This window comes from Platalea leucorodia, assembly GCF_965183815.1.
Source record: "Platalea leucorodia genome assembly, chromosome: 7".
NCBI lineage: Eukaryota > Metazoa > Chordata > Aves > Pelecaniformes > Threskiornithidae > Platalea > Platalea leucorodia.
Genome location: NC_138829.1, coordinates 42,987,822 through 43,012,373, shown reverse-complemented (window position 1 = coordinate 43,012,373; position 24,552 = coordinate 42,987,822). Strand labels below are relative to the sequence as shown.

The window sequence follows — 24,552 nt, the reverse complement described above, 5'->3', positions numbered from 1 at the left end:
AAAATGTGATGTGTTTGGTTTTTGTGGGGAGCAAAGAGGGGAGACTGGGCTAATGTTCTGTACATATTCCTTTGCCTGTTGTTTGGTTGTGCTCCAATTCATCAAACACTTGTACACCTGAGGTGGCACTTTAACTGTGAATTATCCCATTAATATCAGTTAGACTATTTCTGAGAGGAACATGTGCAAGTGTCTGAGAGGATCAAAGCTTTTGACTTTTAAAATGCTTGAGATATAACTACTAAATGGATAGCAGAAAAACTAGTATTTTCTAACCACAAAACCTACTAATGAATTACCAGTAGCTGCAGATCAGAAAGATGTCTCTGAATCTTTTCAGCACATCTTTGTCGAACAGCAAACAGACAACTTCGAACTTTCAGAATTTTACTGTGGGTTGGTTTTTGATGAGCTGAATTTTGACTAGCTCCTCTCAGTAATCTGGAGTGGTGGGGGAGAGGAGGCGTAGTGTAAGAAAGGAGGATTTTACTTGTGCTCGGCACCACGCAGGTAGCAGTAAAAACCCCGAGATGCTCTGTCATCAGCATGTTTTGCGTTAGACACTATCCTGACACAGACAGACCACATAATGGTGATGACTACATATGTCAGAAGGAAGGAAGTGAAGCTCGAATGATCACAACCAGAACTAGAATTAAGAAATCAAATAGGTGTTCCTGTCTGTAGAGGCTGAAATGGATTGGCGTGGGTTCAGCTGTACAGTTCTTTTTCAAAATGTTAGATATAAAAGGAGTTGTTAATAAACAGCTATTAAAATGTGTTCCCATTTAGGAAAGCCTCAAATAGCTTTCTAGTATCTTTTTTTCTTGGTTTTGCAATGGATACTGTCCTATATTTTGTTGAAGTTATTAATATAGACTTCCTAGTACATGAGTATATTGAATGAAAATTAAGCTGCCCTGCTCACTACTTTTTACAGACTGTTCTTGGTGGCTAGTGAAACCATTAATTAACTTTCTGACTCCGAGGTTATTCCCCACAGAGTTCAAGGGTGTTTTGCTGGGGACAAGTGAACAGCATTTAGCCGCATCTGTAATAATGTAATACAACCATTCATTTAATTAGATTCAGAGCCATATAAGGGTAGACAATGTCCTATGTGGAACAAGAAGCGTCTTCAAGTATGAATTCAGAGGGTGGGACACATTTCTGACCCGTGCTATGGCTGCTGGATGTTTTGGTGCTCTCTGGACCATGTGTAAAGTGATGTTTCCCATGATGCAGACACTTAGTGGGAAATAGAGTAAATTTCTCCGAACGTCGACAGTGTCAGTATGCAATGTTTGGGTTCATAAATGGAAGGTGTCTAAAAGGGATGTTTTCAAATGATAATTATTTGGAAGTTGGGCCAGTAATATTCTATAACAATAGAATCATGATAATTTTTCTTTGCATTTGTAGTTTGTGTTTACACTGAGTTGCTCCAGTTTCCCAGATCTCAGGTGAACTGGTTGTTGCTACTTTCATTTCATGCTACAGATTGTTCGCTAACTTGCCTAAGATGTGCAGAGAATTTATGACAGAGCCAAGGAGTATTCAAATGGAGCAGAGGCTGCATTAACATTTTAATTTTCATTTCCTCTCTCCTCTTTTTCCTGTAAGCAAGAGCACGTAGTTGTTGCACAAGGCATTCCGTGCTCCACATATCTGTCCATGTTGTCAGCTGTTTGTGTATCAAGTCTGAGGAGGAGGAAGAAATATGAGGTGTGTTAACAACAGCCAGGTACTTCCCATTCGCAGTTTTAGCATACATGAGGAAGTGATGTCTGATGAAAAGAGCCAATCATAAGTTTTCTGATGCAACACTTCTCCTTTTGAAAATGTTGATTGGATTCTGTACTGCTGGGTTGGCTGGTTCTCCAGCTTCATGGAAACCTGCTTGGAAAGTTGTCATGCTGTCGTAAACCTTGCGGACCCACCTGGCCTGTTCCACTGGCTACCCACCATTCTGTGATGCCATGACACTGCTGGCTTCTCCCAGTTACCGGGGGCTACCCCCTAGGCTGGTCAGCAGTTGAATGAGCTACCCATTAAATGTCCTTCAGCTGTTGGCCAATTCCTTTGCTTCCAGCTTCCAAGATCTCTTAGCTTCAAAGCTCCTAGCCTGCCCAGGTGACTTCCTGGCCACCCATGTGGTAGCAAAACAGCTATGTAGGCAGGGTCCTGGCATGTGAAGTGAGGCATCAGCCCAGAAGTATTTCAAAATCTTTCTTATATATGTGAGTGAAACCTTTTTGGGAAGGGTGAGGGGAGGTGTGCCAACATGATTTCCTCTTTGGGATGAACATTCCAGTTCCCAGCACTGGTGTGGGCAAGTCACGGGACGTTTTACCTTTTTGCGGTTCACAGCTCGCTTGCTAGTACTTGGCTGACAAATGCATTCAGTATGTGTGTGGGTACACAGTAGGAAGACCAACAAGTAGTGGATTTGAATCATAGAAGGCAAGGGTCTCTGCCACTTTGCAATGTATCTATTGCAGGGGGAGAGATTGCAGAGGACAAATTGCTTGTGTTGCAGAGAAGGCACCATTAATGGTTTGTGCTCCGCTGCATTAGCAGGCTGTGGGTGAGGCTTGATTCCTGGAGGTATTTATGGGAGAGGTCACCATCTGAAATCTATTCTTCCATCAGATCTCTACCCCTGGAAGCTAGAGCCTCTCAGTGAGTGCATCTCCTCCAGCCCAGACTCTCCCTGGCTAGGACCAGGAGGCCTAGTTTTGGACCTTTGGCACATAGATCTAGATCCTCTGTCAAAGGAGGCAGTGTAGGTAGCTTATTTTAATATTCTGCTCTGAACAGACTCAATGCCTCTCATGAACTACATGAAAATTTTCTGGCTTGTTGGCCATATCATGTCTCACCTGCCACATAAACCATGAATGGTGGAGGCCTAAGGTTAAAAACACCCTAGTTCATTGAGATGCTGAAGGCTATAAATTTCTGTTGGCTTTGGTATGAGTTTCTATTCTGCATTCTCAGGTTTCAAAAAACATTGTAAAAAAATCTTAGGAGCTTCTGAAGTCCCAAGGTATTATATGAATTAAGAGCTTAAAAAAGATCCGTGCCTGTGAAAAATCAGTTTTCTACTAGAATGAAAGCATTTAAAATTGCAGTCAAGTGTTTTATGTGCTGCTGAAACAAAAGAATTAAAACAGACCTAATATGCATGCATAGAGACATTCAGAGATAGTATCAGGCTCCAGGGATGACTCTGCCTTGGCACAGGTTAGAGTAGCTTTCCTGAGACCAACTGAGACGCTGTATTTCAAGTGCCAGGCTCTCTGCTCACACTTGTCTGCCTTCTACATTGGGTTACGGGGAGCAGGTGACAGAAAGCTGCTTTCATACTGCTGGAATAAAGCTGAGAGTGCTCTCAGCAAGGTGAATTCCCAGTTGCACTATTAGGAAAACTTTCTGACTTGTTTTTGTCACAAGAATGGTGCAAATGGATTAGAAGAACAGACGCATACCTAAACAAGAAATTTTTCTCATCAGAAATATTTTCTTTAGGGATAAGTATCAATGCAGAAGGAGCTTTTGTATTAAAATCCCCATGACTCTGTAGAGCCCATGAAGTCCTTGTGAAGTAGTCTTCTGCTGTCAGAAGTTAAAATCCACCAGAAGTGAGTCACAGGGTTCTTAATTGCTGTAAATAAGCTTGCAAGGCTCATAACTCAGAATAACTCTAATGGCTAGGTCAAACTCTGGTTATTCTGTTTTGAATTGTCCCCGTAGCTTGGTTGATGTCTAGAGATTTTGTATTAAAAAAAAAAAAAAAGATGAACATAAGAAGTGAAGGAAGGAAAAATTAAGTTTTCAATTTTGACAACCTTGCAGTAACCTTAGAAGAACCATACAAGGAGGTAGTGAAAAGCCCCACAACTTTCTGGTACTGGGGTCAATGAATTGTAATGATCCACTCGCAGGGATGTGCACTGAATTGTCTAATGTCTTTTCCACCTCTGATGCTCATTTCCCTATGAGTCTTGATGCTTTAGGCAGCTCTTATGGACAATGCTATTTGCCCATGGTCAGATTCCCACTACTGAACTCAAGGTGAGTTTGTATGGTCTAGTAAGCTGAGGTAATGGCTACACGCCACTAAAGAAGGGCAGCCCTGGAAATTCCTCAGAAAAAGGAAAAGAGTAATTTTCTATTGCTTCAGCTCCTCAAATGAGCCTAGCATTTGGCCAGAAGAGTGCCAGAGCCAATACTGTGGGGTAGGGGCAGAACTCTCTAAGCTTGGGACTGGGATGGGAGTAAGACCTCCTCTTTTAGTGACAACTAGCTCTTAGACGAGTTTTGCTGCAACATGAAACTTCACCCTCAGGTATTTTTAAGACTTGAGCATTTTCAGATATTTACCAAGGATTCTGTGCCAGTATTCACTTCTTATTTGTGATCAGTATGCCTGCTACAAAGGCATACTTTGCGGGTATTTCCAAAGCTACTGATGATATACTTGGATGTATTCAGTTCACCCTGAACTGGCTGTTTCTGTATTTTTTGCCCTGTCTCTATGCTCAGATGAGAGGTTTTCTTACATTTACACTTCACTGAAGTCTTCCAGATTACTTAAGCTAGGACATAGGTTGGCTGATGATGGCTTTATGTAAAAAGCCTACCCATTAGCTATACTAACGTACAGAATAACATAATGAGGATGCCTGTTACTGTTTTTATTCTTGTTAATTTTGGAGGGCTACTTAGAGCATAAGTTACTGCCAGGAATTAATGAATTGAACCCTTGATGACTTGCATATTATTTTAAAAAAATCCTTGTATATCTTTTATCCCTTTCTGAGCCAAAATATAAGGGCTGTGCCTGAGTAAAGGTAGAACCTTGACTAAAATCACATACAGGGCTGAAAGAGCATTTGACACAGCAACAGGGTTAGAAAAGAAATACTGCTACGTATGATGTCATACAATCACAGTAACCTTTGTTTTTAATGACTCTTGCCCAGTATAACAACATTCAGTAGCAAACATTTCCTTAGTAGGTCTTGCCCCAAAGTCATAGAGAGTGAAAAACAACAGGAGAAAACAAGAGTTACTCTCTTGATTCTAAAAAAGTGACTATTAAAAGAATACAAGAGGTTGGTGGCAACTAAGAAAGAAACCCTTCTCTTGATAATTTGAAGCTAAATACCATAACCATAAGTCAAGGCTTCCTGTCAGCCAAGTGGTGAAGTGTAATACTTACCTAACTCTTCTGAGGTCTTTACTCAAGCAATTTCATACTGACATCAGTGTCAGACTATTCGTATAAGATCTGAAGATAAAGGTCTCAGAAACTGGCTTAAGTGGAATGGCATTGAAATATCTTACTCAGTTATTTCAATTAGATGCTCTGCAATCACTTGGTTTAAAATAAAAGAACAATTTCTAAACATAAATACAGTGGGTTTCAACGTGTGGCTTTACATTGACGTGTCTTGGAAAGATAACACGCCAGTCCTCAGATACCCCAGGTAAGTAATAAGCAGCTTCCTCCGGTCTTGGAGCTGCAAAGATCACTATCTTGCCAATTTTACAGCCACACCTGCAAAGTATCTAAGGAAATTAGTAGCTCTCGTACTCTGGCCAGGAAAAAGAGCCAGTGATACTGGCCTTACTGTATGATATCTTTATTTAAGATTGCAGTGGTTCGGGAGATAGGTAAGAGGATATAGCACCTTTTACTTTTCTGAAACAGGTTTAGATCTTGATAGCAAGAAGGACAGTTCATTTATAAATGCTGCTATCACCTGACTGCTACTCAGACAGACAACTTGGTATTTTGTTCTAATTAACATCAGGTGTGCTGAAAATGGTTGTTTGGAAAGCATTCAACAATCTAAAAGAATTTCAAATTAGCTGTGCTGTTTTGCTCAAAAAGAATGGGGCGGGGGGAAACAGTGAAAAATTGGAAAGCTTTTATTTCAAAATTAAATGTTTCAGTTTTGAAAGGCCCCAAACCTGGCATTTCTGAAGCTTGCTTTATAGCTTCTAGTTTCACGCGGCAATGTTGAATTGAAAAATTGAGATATATTTCAATAAAGTTTTTTTTGTTTGGATTATTTTTTACAGTGGTTAAATAATCCAGGTATGAAAAGAATAGTTTGGGGATGAGCTAGGGAAAAATAAGGCTTTTTTCCTCAATTTCTGAGAACATTCTGAATTTTTTTTTGTTTGAATTTGACTATAGACAATTATTTTCTCAGATTACTATAATTTTTCTAACCCCGCCACTGAGCTGAAAAAGGTAGGAACTGATTTATGAGGCAAGGAGAAAGCAACTGTCATCTCCCGTTGTCACTGTCTGGCACAAGAAGGAGTCTCTGCAAAGCTGCACAGTCTTGCACCTCCATCTCCTCAGCGGTGTGGCTGCATCTAGCCCTAGGAAGATCCATCACCTATCTCTATTTAACAGCTTTCATGGGATGACTAAACAAATGTTCTCAAACAAAATCACAGGAGATTTATATTTATAGGAGAGTGTTTCAGTAATTACCATCCTTGCTTGTGAAGCTGTTAGGATCAAGCATGGAAGGACTATGAAGACAGTGCTTCACTGAGGGCATTTTTTTGTACACCAAACCTGAGACATGTTTGTATGAAATTTTGCTGGGCTGTTGCCATTTTGCTGGGGTAAATAATGAACTCCACTAAATGAGTCTTCAATACCTGCTGTAAGCTCTGTCCCAGTTAGCTTTTAAGTTTATGTCAGCAGTAGGATGATCCAAATCACAGCCATTTGGAGTTGCCACCACTCTACTGCTTGGTTTCTGGCAGCTCAGCTGTGACTCTGAGTAGCTTCTTGCAAGGGGCTGTTAGTGAGCAGCCCACGGGATAAGTTGCATGAAGCTGAACACTGTATTAATTAACTTTTATTTCTTGCATACTGGGAACAGCGTGGGCTTGCATTCCTTCTGTTCTGATTCTGTTTCACATACTCTCTTGTGTGCATTACCCGAGTGCCAACAGGTAGGGTATGAAGCAATTTAACCTCAGTGTAATTTGATATGCCTTTTTGTCTCCCTCCCTCTCCCCCCCCCCCCCCCCCCCCGCCCCCCAGCTTATTTCCAAGTACTTTCTTAATATTAATTGAGAAAAGAAATAAGATTTGGTCATAAAGGTGGAATGAGACCAGCTTAATTAACCTGTAAAATCTTTCTAGAATCCCTCTTCTCTTTGTCTCCTGAACAGCCTTTTACAAACTGAAACTGCACATACAGTGTTATATTTTCTGAATCTAACATCTCCACGAGTATAAGCCTGGCATGACTATGTCCTCCCTATAACAAGGGGAGGAGGAGGAGAACTTTCTGTACCCCCTTGAAGATATTGCCTACTATTTGGCTAGTTTGGTAATGCATTGCGCTGTGCCCTCTTTGCTTTAGATTTAACCTTTAGTTTTGTCCTTCCTTCTTCATGCAGTTGACTGTCTTGCTTTCCCCATGCTGTACATTTTTTGTGTCTGTAGTAAGGCCTGACATCACGTAGCCCATCTCCCTCATGTCCAGGAGGAAATGGACGTGGTACTTGTCAGCGTGCTTGTTGACAAGCAACACAAAATGTTTTATGTATTTTGGCCACGCTGATTTACTGGAAACGTTAACTTCTTGGAGGGGCTATTGGAAAAATTCGTTCCATAGCTCTCCAAAATAACTTTTGCACCTTGATTTGAAGACATTCTGGGAGCTTTTTTTCTTCTTTCCTGTTCCATTAAGACCTGGGTCTCCCTGCTGCAGCTGTTCTGTTTTTAATGTGTTGCTCCGTTTCCAGGCAGACATACCCCTCTTTGAGTGGAGTTCATTTTTCTCTGGCTCTTTTTCCATTTGCCTTCTCTTTAGGAGGTAAATTTGTCAGCCTACTATTTTGGTCTCTCAGTTCACTACAGCGGCAGAACCTGTGATCAATGCTGCAACAGCAACATAAAGGAGGAAAACCCAAACTCCACTCTGAATAAGAGCTTTTTCCCCTTTTTCTCTGCTTTTTTTCTTATCCCTGGAAATGGGATGCTACAGACTCCTGTGTCCAAGGAAGCATGGAGAAGAATGCTTGCACCACAGTCTTGACTGCTCCTGTAAAAATGCCCAAGTGAGGCTGTCAAAACAATGTTACTGCAGGAGCGCTAGACTTGCATGGTTAATTGCTCTGAACCCCAGATATTGCTTTCTGATGAGTTTGGCTTATTTTTCTGGGAGTTTTGTAGCTGCCCTTTGATTTGCTGCACACACAGAGCAGACCTTTACTTGAGATATCTTTCTTTTGGGTGTTTCAAAGATGGCAACCTAACTAAGCACTCAAGTTCTCACCCTGCAGCTTGGGTAAGCCTGCATCCAGTCCTCACCGCTAGCACGGTGGCTGCATTGCCGGCCCCAGCAGAGCCTTTGTGAAATGTCGGTTTGAGCTGGTGGTTGTCGCTTGCATAAGCCCAGGAGTATCTGACTAGAACTAATTTTCAATTGGTGACAGTTTGTGGCTTCAGTTGGTGTGGAAAATGCTTTAAAAAGTGCTTTAAAGGTGATCCACAGTGTGCATCTGAGTTTCAGGAAAAATCTAAAGCCAAAGATTTCAAGTAAACCTATTTTCCTAAACGATTATTGTGGTTACATTTCATTTTTTTTTTATTCTCTTGCCAAAAGCCAAACTCGTAACTACTATTCAATGAAAATTAACTCTTGACAGTCTCCCTTTCCATCAGTGTAAGGTGTCCACTGGTTGGTTGGTGAGGCTTGGTCCTATCTGATATTACTGTCCCCCAGTGAGGGCATATCTTACTGCAGACTTATGGTGGCCTCCAGGCCTTTTCCAAGTCTGGGTCTGCACGACATCCAACATGAAATTGAAAGTGTGGATTACGGTACAGCCAGAACAGATTGCCTGAAGCAGTGTCCTGACAGGCACCCCATGGGTTGTAGGCATGGGAGAGGTGGAGGAAGCCATGCCTGTGCCGTCTCCAGAGTATGCCTTAGGACCCACCGCTGTCACCAGCAAGCTGATGGGGGAATAGGATGGGAAGCTGGGAGATGTCAAGTTGTCATGTTCTTCTTAGAAGAACTGCGTAGAGGGGAAAAGGCCAGAAGGTATGCAGATTTCCCTTTCCCTTTCCCTACCAATATTTATCTCAATTTCACCAGCGTCTCTGCACTGGCCACATAATCATCCAGTAGGTACTTCAAAGTAAAGGCACCCGATTTACTGGTTGGCAGAAAGATTCCCAATAATATATTAAAACAAGTCCCCGTTGTAGGAAGAGCTGAAAAGAGCATTCAGAAGTCGGTTGTTCTCACACCAGAAATTTTAATAGATGAGATTTGGCTATCCCCCCTTTGATTTTTTTTTTCTGGAGTATATTGTGGAAGAACTTAAAAGCTACTCAAAATTCAGCTACTGACTAGATAGATGAAAGAGATGTAGAGTGAAGGAAGACTTTCTGAACATGGCAGAATCCACCCAAAAACCTGGCATGACAACATTGGGGCAATAACAAATTGTGAAAGGTAATAAAGTGACAGGCAAAGATGTGGTAACTGCAGCTTTCCTCTCACCTCTGACATTGCAGATCTTTCCCTCTTAGACGTAGGCAGACTCTTCTCCACGCAGAGGAGGCAGAGGGTGGAGCTCAGTGCCTGTATAAATTATATGTGTCCTTCATGTTATTTCAGCAGCAGCAACAAGCTGAGAACGTGTTTGTCAGCTGACAGATCTGTTACCCAAATTGGGTTTTCTGTTGCTGTCGCCATCTTGTGTGTCATGGGGAGCCCACCAGCCAAGGTAAGAGAATTGTAGCTCCGCGCTTTGCTGTGGCCCAGCACCTTGCTGTTGGGACCTCCCTGCTCCAGTTCTCGCGAGCAAACTCCCTCCTCTTTGCATCTGCTGAGATGCAGAGACAAACTGCTGCTGGTGCGCTGCGGTAGGGTCATCATGAACTTTGCAAATTTACCGTTTTCCCCTTTTACCTCACGGTAACTAGTATGTAAGCGAGCTTCAGCAAAAACACGGCAAAAATGTGGCCCTTTTCTTTTATCGTGAGGTGTACATCCTGGAGTGAACACCGGGAAGGAAGAGAGGGCTGGCCTTGATAAGTTTACCTCACTGTAAAATGAAAGTGCTTTAGCCCTGCTGCATGCTTTTCTCAGGATAGCACATGTTTGTTGCTTGCCCCAGCTGAAAAAACCCAACAGCTTTTTCTAGTAACAAAGCATAATTTATATTACTTTAGCTGCAGGGGAGAGTTCTAATGAACTATTTGGCTGATTTAGCTATCTTTAATGTAATGTTTTCAGCGTCTGTGATTCTAGTGGAAGTATTTCATGTCTGGACTCGAGTTTTCTAATAGTAAGTTCCATTCAGAGATTTTAACTGATAGTTTTTAGTATAAATTGACAGAATTATTAGCTGAGAGTTATTTTCTCATGTATATCTTTAAAAAGTAATGGATGCAGTGTCTGAAATGCAAGGTGTGAATTATTTACAAACTAATCGTTCTTTATATATCAAACCCTATGTCAAATTTTGCAGCAAATAAAAGAAATATGGGCATTCATGGGTTTTAAATATAGTGAGAAACAATGTTACATGCTATGGCTTATAGAGAATCATTAATTACTAAGAATGAAGAATACCTCCTATATTTGTGCCATGGTGATATTTGCAGGTGAAGTTAAAGATTCAGGAAAATATCAGTAGCTTGAACAGATAGCTCGAAAGATAGATTAAAAATATTCAAACATTGGATGCTCAGGACAAAGAATATGTATTGTAAATATAATGTACTTTCTGGACAAAATTTGTATCTAATCTATCTACCTGTTAGATCCAGAGCTATCTGTCTATCTTAAATATAAATATTATCTATCAATTTTAAATATCAGTGTTGTATCTAATAACATAATTCTGGATCTGATAGATGAGTAGATAGCGTAGGTATAATTTTACCTAGAAAGTCTCAATTACAGCGAAAGTTCCTGCATTTCATCCTAATGCTGCAACTGCTCTTCTACGAGTATGGACATACTCCTGGTTAATAGGCAACAGAGCCAAAAGGTTAGAGTACAAGGATAGCTTCAGGTCAGAAAGCTTCTATTCCCAAGGAAGGAGATTCATTCAATACTGCAGGTAGCTCTGCCATTCTGTCAGGCAAATGCATTTTCCAGTATGTGTAAATTGGTAAATAGCTATGGAAAGCAGAACAGAGTGGTTTTGTGTTTGTTTTTTTCTTTTATGTTAAAAAAGCAAGTTTAGGAAAGTGTGGATACTTTGAACTATCTAGGAAGACCTACTAAAAGTTTCCCAGTTAATTTTTTGCTGTTTAAAGAAGCTACCAAATTGGCATAGAAGTGATGGACAATATTAATTTACAACTTGCTGGGAATGCATTTGATATTCATAACAGGGTCTTTTCTTCTGCTCAGACAAGAGTAATCACTCCTTAGCAGTTTTATTTTGTGAACTACGGAATAATTTTTATGTGGTAAAATAGTCAGAAATTCTGTCGATACAAAGCCTCGAGGGACCCACTCATACATGTAAAGAGGTGACTGATAGAATATGAACAGAGGATGCATCCCAAATCCACAGTGACTCTTGAAACAATCCATCAGTGATAACATGAAATTACAGTAAATGTTTGTAAGGCAAATTACATTTACTCACTAACTGTTCAACTTCCAATGATAAGATTTGGGGTAACTGTGATTCCCAAGGAAAATGAGGCTTACATGGTCATGCTCTCTCCTTCTGTCCCCTCTCCTGGCTTTGCATATTTCTTTAGTTAGTCGCTGGTACCACCAGAACTTTGGACGGCTCTAGTTTTAATGAAAATAGGCAGCTGGTTGGAAGGGCTTAGGTTTGGTGCAGGGGGAGTGAAATGCTGAGATTCCAATCAGCCTTCCAACATGTACAAAACAAGGACTTTTTTTTTAAAAAAAAAGAAAAGAAAAAAGAGGTCGTGATGGGAGGAGGTTCCCAGATTGCCAGGCTCTGCAGAAACTGTCCCGTAGAAGACTTATCTTTCTAGTGAAGGTAGCCATGAGATCTTGTTCTAGGAGCAGCATGGAGGGGCAATAAGGAATGAAATCAAGGATATGAGCTGTTGGTAGGTTTTTCTTCTTTCACTGCCATCCAAAGACTGTCTTGGTAGGCTCCTCATTATTGAGTTTTGAGAAGATTTCATACTCTCAAAGTTGTCTTTTTGGCATGAAACCTTGAAGTGACTAACTGCCTGTAAACAGGAGAATTTTGTGTCTTCCTGAAGCTGATTGGCATATGACTGTTCTGTGGAAGCCAGACAGTAGGCCAGCAAACGTATATTATTACAATCAATGAGATGCTGGCAACAGGTGTGAATTTTCAGTTTGTTAAGGTTTGACACAGCTGTGGCAATTCTGCCATGCTAGTATTATCTCCTGTTTATTGACTTTTCTGTATTTTAGACCTGAAATGGCTCCCGCAAAGCTGGTTTTGAGAATACAGAAATGTAGATCAGTGCTAAATGCTATCAAGTGAAAAGAAATTTGGGGTTTTTTTTGTTGGTTTTTTTTTTTTTTTCCATTTTTTAGCCTACTCTTTGGGACTCTGGATGTGCTACTATTTATTGGTCTGGAGTGCTATTGTCTAGGATGCAAACATACACAGGTAGCTGAATCCTGCTCTCTGTCATTGGCCTCCATGTGGCACTACTACTTCTCCAGCAAAAATAGAAAGATGCGCTTCTGGGAAAGCTACCTTTGGCTCTGGATATTTACAGAGGGGTTTTGTTACTCTCTGTGTGCCTAGGCAGGAAACTATGGTTCTCCCAAGGAAGTGAACTAAAAAGAGCAAGACCAGTGCAACTGCAAGACTGTCAAGAGCTGTCTGAATGTGGTGTTTGTGCTTATCAATTTGCATTAATCATGAAATGACACGTTGCTCTTCATGTTATGAAAATAGCAAACGGTATCTCTAACCATGATTATTTTTCTAGAAGGGTGTTCTGGAGTGCCAGTGCTTTTGGGCAAGGATGTTATGTTAGACTACCCAAATCAGACCCCAGTAGGCTGAAAATTAGCTCTGCCTTTTTCTGATTAAAGAAAAGAATTAGTCTGATTCTGGAAGGTTATCACAGGATGGAGTAACTGCGATCTTGGGATCAGGATGGCTTCTGGCTTCCCCTGGGGATTTGCACAGCCCATGGGGTTTGTTATGGCCACATTTACCCATCTGAATCTGTTTATCTTTTACCCTGCAACAACACAAGGACTAAGCTGCACCAAATCAGAAGTAGTGAACAGTCGTCTTTGATGATGTTTCCATCGGCAGGCAGATGTTGACATGTTTAAGGGAAGTGATTGATGTTGAAAGGGGAAGGGAGGAGGAGTGAGGCTCTCTGGCTCTGGTGGGAGAGGATGAAAGCATGACACCTATCACAACTGAGAGTACCCTGATGATGAACTGCAGATGCACCATTTTTGTAAGCAATTACAAAATTTTCATCACAAAAGGTTCAAAGCAAATTGTATAGCAACATCTGTTTCTCCAGTGAAGGCAGAGTCTAAGAATGGTTTGGACTTCTGTTGAGCAAGGGGGAAGTTGATTACAAAATAACACAGAAATAACATATTAATTAAAAAATCAGCCCTTTAATTGGCTACATAATCCAATATTTCGTGTTAATGAAACCCACTAGGAATGCTGACTGAGTATTCCTGTTGGTACTTCTATGTTAAATAACTATTTGCAGGGGAAAATTGAACTCAAATTCTTGCAGTGGGCAAATGGAAGTGTCCCAACCGGAACTTGTAATGTCCATAATGCATTGAATTCAGCAGGTTTAAAATAAGTCAGTTTCAAATTGGAGGAAAGCATAATAGAAATTATTCTTGTCACACAAGACCAAATGCGTCTTGCATTTTTATACAAAAAGTGTTTCAATCAACCATTAAGAGGCTAAGAGACAGAGTAATCTGTGATTTCGTAGGTTTAATAACAGGGTTGCTCTGCTTGGGCCGACTCTTTAATATTAATCTGAATTTAAAAAGGATGTAACTTTAAAAATGACATCATAAAATTTAATATTAAGCCTTTATTTGAACGTGCTAATTCACAGTTCATGTGGTATCCATTTGATGTAATGTAATTTACCTTTAAACAAAATTGAATGAAACTGAATAAAAGCTATTCTCATCTCTAATAAACATGTCCAGTAGTGTGTCCCCCCCATTTTCAAAGAATTTCAGATTAACTGTAGTGAGTGATTCCTTCTATAGAGAAGTTCCTCCTTCCCCAGCTCCTTGTATCTCTAAAGTTAATCATTTCAGTGTCAGGAAGATAAATCATGGCACTATCTTTTAAAATAAAATTGTTGAATTATTTTGTTACAGTGTAATGGGATAGTCTTATTTAGACAAATAGATATGATGTTTTAGTTGGTGTGTAGTTTAAGCTGCCATTCAAACTAATGGAACACTTCTAACATTGTGTGGCCCTGTTTCAATTTATCAGTGGTAGCAGGGCTGTATGTTGTTATTGCTTATTATTGCTGACAAGCCATGCTAATATGCAAAAAAATAGATAAAACACTCAAAAGAAAATGAAAAAGAAATGTAAATGTTCCAATTTGAAAAAAAGAAGGAAACATTTTCCTGCTTTCAGTATTAAAATTGTCCTGTGTCTGTATATGTGCCTTTATTCAGGCTTATTGGAATGTTGTTTAAAAACGACAAATACTTTCTGACCAGCCTAATTCTTTGTTAGAGTTAGGAAGACGTAACTTGAAATAGGCATTACAATGATAGCTTGCCTATGATAGAAATAAATCTCATGTCTGGAAGGGAAGTGGTTCCATTCCCACTAGGTATTTTCAAGATACCTAATGATGTGCGATTCTGTGATTTTGTGCCTCCAAAGCAGGGCACTTTTTTCTTCATCTGAAGGGTCTCTGCTGGGTCTATGGTCTGTTCACTCAAAGTCGGTAGTGCATTCCTCTAGATGGCTTTTGGTGAGCTTGGCCTACTTAGGAGCGCCATGAAAATTTGGTCCTAGTTGGGATACAAAGTCAGAGGCTTTTAAAGCACTGTGGTAACTGCCATGTCCTGGCCCAGTGTCAGTGCTGTGCCAGGACCCAGGCAGGCAGCTGCAAGTTCCTAGTATTGCCTTCCAAAGGCCCAGTATTGACCCACCTGTGGCACAGGATCCTCGGCAGATTGGCAGTACAACCATCACCATGGCCATGCATACATCAGGTTGTATGAAAACCCGCACCTCTAGGGTGACTACAAAAGCTTTCCATACCATTGTCTGAGTCTGTGTTTTCTTTCTGTGTCTTCACTTACTGAAGCTACTTAGCAAATATCCCAGTGTGCAGTTGTGCTATCATCTTAGCGTGGTGTACTTCCACTGGAGGGTGGTCCCCTCACTTCAAACAGACAAACAGCAAGGACAGACTGTCCCCTGTACTATTCAAAATAGATATGATTTTTGTATTCTGAGATGATAAAACTAATTGCATTTGTTTTCTCTGCAGATGAAGTTTTGCCCCATCCACATGCTTTCTGTAAGAATCATACAAGCCAAGAACATCAAGTCAAGAGACCTGTGTGAGTTGTGCTTTGATTGTGTTTTTAGTCACCTCCAGAGTTTACACAATGAGCAATGTTCCTAAGTTCTGAAGGTATACAAGCAATGTACATAAAGCAGAGCAATAAAAGCACTAATGCCAGGGCTATAATTAGATCAAGTGTCTGAGGTATCATTAGACTGGGGGACATATCTAGTGGTATTTCAGGGAACTGGTAAAAAACAAACACTCCCAGATGAATTTTCTGGGCCAATAAGGGAAGGTAGACCTTATTAGGACACTGCAATCTGTAAATCTGCTTGGAGTTGGTTTTTTTTGATGGTCATAATGGGTGTAAATCATATCATGGACTGGAATTTTGCCACACAGGCCACGTATTTAGGAACCTTTTATTGAAATGTATTGATTATACTTGATAATCAAAGGTAAATTAGAGAATTTCAAAAATATGGTATCATTTGGGGTATTTGCTGTCCTCAGATGACCAGTCATGTTATAGTTATGAATTAACTACATGTGATAAACTATCATATTGATAGTTTCTGGTTAAGGAGGGCCTCTACAGATCTAGCCTTAAGCACATGCTGAACATGCAGGCAAAACAGACTTTTCTGTGTACTTTTGTATTCAACTTTCTTTAACTCATTATCTCATCCTCACAGACTGCTATGGCTCCTTCTCAAGGTGTACTATGGACCAGCTGTTCAGCTGCCATTTTTGCAGAGGTCTCCCGTGGGTTCCTCAGTCAGGACAGAGACCTTGAGCTGCCTTTTCTCACACTGTTGAAACCTCTGGCCTGTGTATTCCTCTAGTGAAAAATGACATGTTCAGCCAAAAAAGCTTCACTTTGCAGTGAGTTACTTGAGTTACAGCTGAGACAGTTCACGTCTCGCCATGTAGGGCCAAGCACAACCTTGGCCAAGCCTGGATGTGAGGGAGACCAGAGGGAGCGAATCCCATGCTGCTCGAGTAGCTGCCTGCCAAAGGGCTTCCTGTACTCCTGTGGCAAATATCACGTGGACACTAGAAAGGTGGTAGTGTGACAAGGCCTGTATTTCTGAGTTTCAATGATCTCTTCTATCTACTCTATTGAAGGGACAGTTCCACTTTCCTGCCAAAACCTTGCGGGGCAATGTTATTCACTGCTTGATACCAGTCTGAAGTATTTAGGCATCTCGGGCTGCAGTAGAAATCTTCAGTCAAGTCCAGACTCCAGCTCTGAAAGACATCACCTTGGAGATTTCCTTTCACACCGTTGTCAAGCTTCACGAAGTAAATGCGCTTTCCCGCCCTGGCTCTTCCCAAAGGATGGCTGCTCGAGGCACTGACTGCACTAACCATAAGGAGTAGATGTAGGCTGGAAGTGAGATGAAGATTTCCAACTTGCTCATGCCCTCGTGTTCTGGGGCCCACAGCGGCCTTTAGCTGCAACAGATCTTCTCTAGTACCTAACCCTTGTAGACAGCCGTCATGTCCCCTCCGCATGTTTGTGTTGGTAGACTGAGCAAGCCAGTCTCCTCTGATCTTCTCTGTAATATGTGTTCTCCTTTCCTGTAATCATCCTAACAGCCCTTTCTGGAACTAGCTCTAGTTGCAGTTAAACTTTTTTAAACATAGGTGACTGGAATTGTAGGGAATATGCCTGATGAATGGTCAGTGGGGTCTTTTATACCTTTCTCTTCACATGGGAAACATGGCTCTTAGTGTACTTTGTGTGTGCATGTGTACCTTTGCAATTTGTAGTTACCCAGGTATTGGTATACCAAGATGGTTTTCCTTGGTTGCTTCCAACTGATGGTGTCTTTTTTTAAGTAATATTTATTAGTCCCCAGAATCATGGCCTTGCCCTACTTTTCATCTATAATATTGGCATCGGGTTTTTAATTTTTTTCTGTGCAGTGACTGCATCAGACTGCTATGTGCGCTTGTGGCTGCCATCTGCTTCAAATCAAAAGCTTCAGACCAAAACCATCAAGAATTCTGACAACCCTGTCTGGAATGAGACTTTCTACTTTAGGATCCAGAGAGAAGTTGAGGTAGTAAAAAAATAGAACTTTCACCATTTTGAATAGCTGAGAATCCTCATTTGACACCCTGTTGATCAACTGTGCTAAATAACTTCAGAACATGCTTGTGTAACAGAATTTGCAACTGCCAGGTTAGCCCAAAACAGCAGACATATAGTGTTCCCCTCAGCTAGTTATAGATATCAGTGACATAAATGCCTATATCTGAGCTAGTCCAGACTCCCTTTGTTGCCACCCGAGAGAAATAAGAACTGCTGTAGCATGCTTCATCTGGGCTATTTTGGATGGTTAATTTAGAAAGAGCTTTCCCTCTTCTGGTTGAAAGGAAAGGGTGGAGGAGTTGCTGTGGAGTAGACAGCAAATTTAATCCTACCCTAAGCTGTGTAGTTAAGAGAACTTCGGGGATGAAGAAACTAAGTGTGTTCTTGGGGAGGGTTGTCAGTGTGGTGCAGGGCATTGACATCTTTTCTGTCTCAGGATAGTGGGAGCTCTCTGTTATAGGTAGTTGTCTTCTAGTCCATGGTAAGTTTCTCAAGGTTGGGTTTAATGACAGTGTTCCACATTAGCAAACTCCTGAAGGAAAGCACAGGTTTCTTAATTCTTACCACTGTACTAGTCAACGTTCATCTGCAAAAGCCTATAACCATTTTTTTATTTCTGTGTAATAGCAGCTCAATAAGAGTTCTTATTTATTTTCTTCTGCTACCAGAACATTTTAGAATTGGCAGTGTGTGATGAAGATCCACTCACCAAAGATGACATGCAGTTCACAGTTCTTTTTAATGTTGCTAGAATCAGACCCGGAGAGACAATCCGTGAGACATTTGCTTTGAAATCAGAGGTAAGGACTGAAAATACACGGAGAGATCCGCAAGACCTCATTGTCCACATTGGCTTCCATGTTAAGTGAGGTTTGGGTCTGCATAAACAGATACCCATATGTATTGGTATCATTATCAATATTTCATCAAAACAGATATCATTGTGCTGGATTTTTGTGACTTCATTAATCTCTTTTCACAGATTCAGAAAATGAAGCCACTTTCTCTCATGCCCACCATCTCTGTGAGGGCAAAATATGTTAATAGCTATAGCATCTGTAAATAGTCATTTTTATATTTTATAATCCAAATAAATAACTTCCTTAGCTTTTGGCTTTATTCCACTTTTGCCACGCTGAGAGGACATTTCCAATTAAATGGCAACTTTTATTAAAAACATTAAGACAATCCACTCACCACTTGAACTAAATGATTCTTTCAGGCTTCTCCTATTGGTGTTCATGCTGGGTTTCCTTCTAGGTGATTCAGGTTTCTCTAGCCCATAGTAAAAGGACGTCTGTTCTGCTAACATCTTTGGTATTCTGTTAAGAAGTCCATGAAAGAGAGTTGTCCAGAGAACAAAGCTGGGGTAGGTCTGTGACAACTCCTGGGCTTGTCTGAGCTGTGGCTGAGGTATTGCTACCATGCTCATTGCAGGAAGGAGACAGTCCATACCCAGAAGAACAACTACTTCCCTAAATGCTGAAAGCTGTTAACATGGATCTTCCTAGTGACTCTGCAAGCTGGTGCCATGCACTTCTCAGCCAGTGGGTGAATCACTGGGAAATATAGTGATTCAATAACCATCCCAGTCCAGAGCACTCTTGCCTGCTTCATCTCTGCTGGATTGAGTGTGAATGTGATTTAAGTGGTTTGCATGTGGAAATGACACTGGCATTAGTCACATTTGTTGCTGAGCTTCAATGCCTTTCCTCCCATGCACACCATCTTTGCAGAAAGCCATTATATTTCTGTTTCAGTCAAGCTCTCCCTCTCTGATTGTATCTTTGGAAGTATGTATAATTCTACATATCCCACAATGGGAGAATATTAATCTTCCCAAGGCTGTGGTTTCCATTGCAGTCTCAGCTTTGGAAAGAGGTAATACACAGCTTTTTTGGTAACATTAGCAGAAGAGATGTCAGCCATGGAAATGCTTTTTAGATGTGTCTATAGTGGCAAATTCTTGCAGCCTCCAATAATCCTTATTTATTTTACCCTTTTCTTTTTAGAAGGAGAGATGCACTAAGAAATGGGAAAGTTTGGAAGTAGAATTCTGGATGGAAAGAATGTGAGTAATATTCAAAAGCTGAAAGGTATAGATCTGCAAGGGAGCAATATCTCAGAGAAACAGGAACAACTTCTAGCTCTTCCTCCCAGCAGTGAGCCAAAATTACTGTTTCAAACTTTTTTTTACCTTAACTTCCCCAGCTAATTCTTCCTTTCAGTGTATTTCATACAAATCTTACCTTCTGTTCGACACATATATCCTGATCATGGAAATGTAGTAACATTGGCACGATGTGATAACTTGTACACAAGATGCATGTAAAACTTAAAACAGAGGTGCTCTTCAAGTTGTTAATATTAATTGAACAATGCCTAGAACACTGTGATGTTTCTAAAAGACCAGAAAACTCATCTTGTATTATTATCACAATATATACATAGAGTTATGTAGACAGTATTAGAAAAGTCACCCATTAGGCGATTGCTTAGTTAAACTGAAAAAACATACAATCAACAAATAATAAAATTAAGACCATCCCCCTCAAAGTGGTAATCAGCGTTGCTTGGAGGAGAACAAATCGCATAAGATAAACTTCATCCCTCTTTTAAATGCTATCACAAGTTTGGTTGAAAAAAAACCCTGAACTACACATTCTGGCATATTTGAGCTTAGCATTACCAAAAAAAGGAATATAGTCCAGTAAAAACTGACTAACTGCATGATTAGAAGAAGGAACTGTAAATAAGGCTTCTTATTCTTAAGCATGGAAAAGCTGCCGAATAAAATCACTGATGTTCTTGGTTAATTCCTCCCACAGTGAAAATCAGGAAAATCTATTTAATTTATCTATGAGAGATACCTGAAGATGTGGTATAAGCATCTCCTGCGAATGTGGAAGTAATCACAGCCAGATATATAAAAGGGACAGAATGAGATGCAGTGCTTGGAAACTGGACTGAGCAGATTCAGACTAGAAATAAGAGGAACATCTTTCACCATTCAAGTTATAAGGCATGTGGGAGATTCTCCATCCTTGGAAGTCAAACCTAGTTATTTACATTTAAATACATTCTACAGCTGAAATAGAAGTTTTAAGGCTGGAAGTGGTGCTTGGTAAAATACCCTGGACTTTGCAGAAAGTCAAAGATTACATACTGCATAACTACAATGGTCCTTTCAGGTATACAAAAGCACTTATGAATGTGTGTAACATAGTGATGTTGGAGTATTGGCCTTAATGAGAGATGCTGTTAGTAGACTCTATAGGTTACTCATAGTATTAAATAACTACATCCATTCAGTGACAGATCTAGGTCTTACAAGGTAAAATGTCTGGGACAAAGACTTTCTATTACTTACCTCTGTGTTTTCCAGTCATACATATAGCACAGTGGGAGCTAATTCTTATTTGCTGTTCATTTGTGATCAGTTTTAAATTATAATCTGGAACAGTCAGAAATGTCTTTCCTAATAAGTATTTGCAGAATACATTAATAGTAGTCTTTGTTTTCCCTAAGTCATATGGTCATTTGTTAATAGCAGGGCATGATTCCACATAGACCAATATGTCTTTGTTCTGCTGTATCTTAGCATATAGTTTTAAACATTGGTATTTTTATGGGCTCTTTTGCATTTCTTCTTGTTTGGCTATTACATTTCAGTTCATGTGCTTAGCAGGTGATCATGCATTACGCCTTTTAGAAAACAAGTTGTGATACTAACATAACTACATCAATTTTAAGCAGGAAAGGTCATAAAACTACTATTTTTAAAAAGTACCAGATACTCACACAGCTTTTGTTTGTTTGTTTTTTGATTCTGTCTTTTCAGTCCTGGCCCTCCAGAGCACCTCATTACCAATGATGTCCTAGTGGTAAGGTTCACATACAAATTTAGCTTGGGGTGACTTTTCGTCATTTTGATTCTCTCCTCTTTGCGCCAACCATCTGACATTTCACAGAGAGAGCAGAAGCTACTGTGATAGATAAGAGCATGGTGTGCATTATAAAGTGAAAAATGTGGGACAATTCCCATTCGTTATGGCTTAACTGTTGCCCTCTCCATGCAAAAATAGAAGCTGTGTTTCTTGAAGTACTCAGGTATTACAAATGTTAATATTTTGCCCAGCTGTGGTTTGTTAATGTTGCAGAACCCATATTTGTTGGTGTTCAAAGTGAAAACTGCTTGTGTTTCCTGTAACACAGTATGGCATTTGGCAGGAAAAACAAAGGTTATAAAAGGGATGAGACTGTAGAAGGCAATAGTAAATGTTCAGTGTGCTTATGACTGGAAGGTTATCTAATGTAACAGCTTTTTGGGAAATGAGGTTTTTAATACAGAGTTATTTTAGTCATTGAAACATAGAGTCCTCTTTTGGTATTAGTTAGGATGTGGTACATTACCGATCTCCTTGGGCTGGCCCAGCAGCTAAGGAGTACAAAGTACTCCATGCCAACCACTCCAAACCTGTGCATGACTTCCAAGTGCTAGCCTTTAATACCCCTGAGGCAAAGTAACACGTATTCTGTTTTTTCCCCCTCATTTTCTGTGTGAGGCACAAGAGCTGTAATGATTGGTATGCGTTGTTCCTGAAATGGCTTGGAAAACTGTCCTGGCATGAGTTATTAAAGGTTAACTGGAATGACTCAGGTGGAGGGTAGGGTGGAATAAATCCATGATCTCCCTACATCAGGACCAGCAAGAAGATGCCTTGTAGACTAATCACGGCCACAATACACAGAAACTCATCATCAGATGTTTTCCCCCACCCTTCCTAAATAATTATCAGATATATGTGTAGCTGTTTGGGCAACAATGTGTTGTACAGAGTTTCCTGATTTGGGGATAACTTGAATGGGTATAACAACCTCTGGCAATGCACCACTGTATGGACAAGCTAGTTCTGAAGCAGTGTAACTGGGCTACTATCCTGGGATAATGAGCTCTGAATTTACTCATGTGCAGCTGGATTTCTTCCAGCACTGAGACCAGTTTAGTTGGCTCTATATTATAGCTAGGGGTTGTCTGCATGATGTTTCATTATTTGCTGCAGATGTGGCATTTGCTATCTTCACACTTTTCCACTCTGGTCTTTTGCAGTCTCGTGAGGTTTGCTGTTTGGAAGTGCAAGTGGACATTAACGAAAGCAGGAAATATTTGAAAGGTATGCCAGTTTCTCTCTGAAGCGAGGACATGACCAAATCAACCCTATCATAGTCATTCAGACCCAGATGGAGGCACTTTAGGATAGAGAGACGACTAAGAATGTTCTAAAGACAATAAAACGTAATGCAGTGAAAGTCCCTGAACTGCCTCCAGTTGTAACGCTGATCTCTGTGTCTTTTCCTTGAAGCTCTCAAGTTTGGATACAGTAAACTTTGCTGGTGGAAGTATGAGAGCGTGCTGACTCTGGGAGCTCTCCAAGCTATGGGGTAAAGGCAGGAGTATCAGTTTCTGTGCTGTAGGAGACTTGCCAGTGTGGCAGCTTACGGAGGAGTTACCGCAGAGAATGACTCCAGCAGAAAGTTTACCAACTTTGTTAGCTATTTTGCCTGAACAGCAGTATTATTCTCTAAACAAATCTGTTTTCACTAGAGGGTAAAAATCTTGTGCTTACGGTGCCTGCATCTCATGAGGGAACACAGAAAACTACAGAGGACACAGATACTTTCTACTTCCATTGTGTGAAGGCTTGGGAACCAATTCTAAAAGTCAGGCTACAGGTAATGGGCACTATACAATACCACTGTTGATACTGCTTGCTTATTTCCATTGTCACCAAAACGGTAAAGAACTGGAGTGGTTTTGTTCTGTGAATAAAAAGCATGTTTTTTGTTCTCTGTAGAAAGTTTCTGATAAGGAAGATGACAGTAGCAATTTAAGTGACACCTTAACAGTACCACTGAAATTTCTTCCTCTTGGACATAAAGTGAAAGTAACCCTCCCTGTAAGACATGTAAGTGTTTCACCATTTATGTGATCTTTTGGAGAGAAGAGTAGAGTAACCTTCAGTATTTAACACTGTAACATTAAAAAAAAAAAAAAATTCAATTACTAAGTCCGAGTGAGAATTTTGTGCAAATACAAGTTTTCTGTGAAAAAGGTTAGTTTTCTCAGAGAAATACCAATTTTATGTCAATAAAATCAATAATTGGGAGTTCATCCTGGCCAGTTTTAGATGCATTTAAGACCAACCTCTGCTGTCCTTACACGGTTAAAGGAGACTATTCAATAGCCCTAGCAAGGCTTTGGGATGCCCCACTGCTCTTTATCAAGCCTGGGTGGCTAGCTCAGGCTAAAATTTAGGTGGCTAAAGTTAGAAGAGTTGAATCTTGCCCTCAGGGAACAATTCTGTCACATTCTTCTATGCCTACAGTCAGGATGGTAACTAGTGGAGAGATACAACTCTAAGTTGCTTTAAAAGCAGTAGTAATGCTGCTGTGTGGCCAGATGAATCTGTTAACAATAGCCAGACATCCTTTCCCAGACCTTGCAGCAAATGAGGGGCAAAAATAGGAGGAGAAGAATTTCTCATCAGCCTTTCCTGTAAAAAGAAGAGAGAACGAATGTCTGTTTTGCCACTAGTGATTCCCCACCCCTCTGTTTGGACTCTCTTTTGCCTCCAGTAGGTTTTTGGAAAGATGTGGTGACTTGTATTTCCTCTTCTGTCACTCTCTTTATCTGGCTGCTGTTCTTCATCCTTGAGAATAGGAGGGTGGCAATGTGATACTGCTGCTGGGTTAGCATGGTTCATGGACGTATATTCACAGCGAGGAAGAAATCCTGTTTCACAGCCCGTTCAACTAGCCGCTTCGACTCCTGCCTCTTTTGCTTCTCTGTAGAATATGTTTGGTGTTCAGTTGCTTTCCTTCTCTTTCCTACTACAGTTTTCCAAAAAACTGTATG

General features: G+C 40.4%; 1 protein-coding gene across 1 annotated transcript in view; it reads left to right on the top strand.

The window, feature by feature from the left end:
* Positions 1 to 9,765: 9,765 nt before the first annotated feature.
* Positions 9,766 to 24,552, top strand: part of LOC309593038 (cytosolic phospholipase A2 beta-like) — a gene marked incomplete at both ends in the record, with an annotated part of 29,193 nt that continues 14,406 nt past the window's right edge. The window contains 10 exons of the mRNA XM_082317123.1: positions 9,766 to 9,786; positions 15,515 to 15,587; positions 16,664 to 16,840; positions 17,468 to 17,604; positions 18,305 to 18,436; positions 19,649 to 19,707; positions 21,478 to 21,520; positions 22,747 to 22,810; positions 23,242 to 23,369; positions 23,492 to 23,602. Of these exons, the coding sequence (XP_082173249.1) occupies positions 9,766 to 9,786; positions 15,515 to 15,587; positions 16,664 to 16,840; positions 17,468 to 17,604; positions 18,305 to 18,436; positions 19,649 to 19,707; positions 21,478 to 21,520; positions 22,747 to 22,810; positions 23,242 to 23,369; positions 23,492 to 23,602 (945 nt within the window). The remainder of the gene's footprint in view (positions 9,787 to 15,514; positions 15,588 to 16,663; positions 16,841 to 17,467; positions 17,605 to 18,304; positions 18,437 to 19,648; positions 19,708 to 21,477; positions 21,521 to 22,746; positions 22,811 to 23,241; positions 23,370 to 23,491; positions 23,603 to 24,552) is intronic.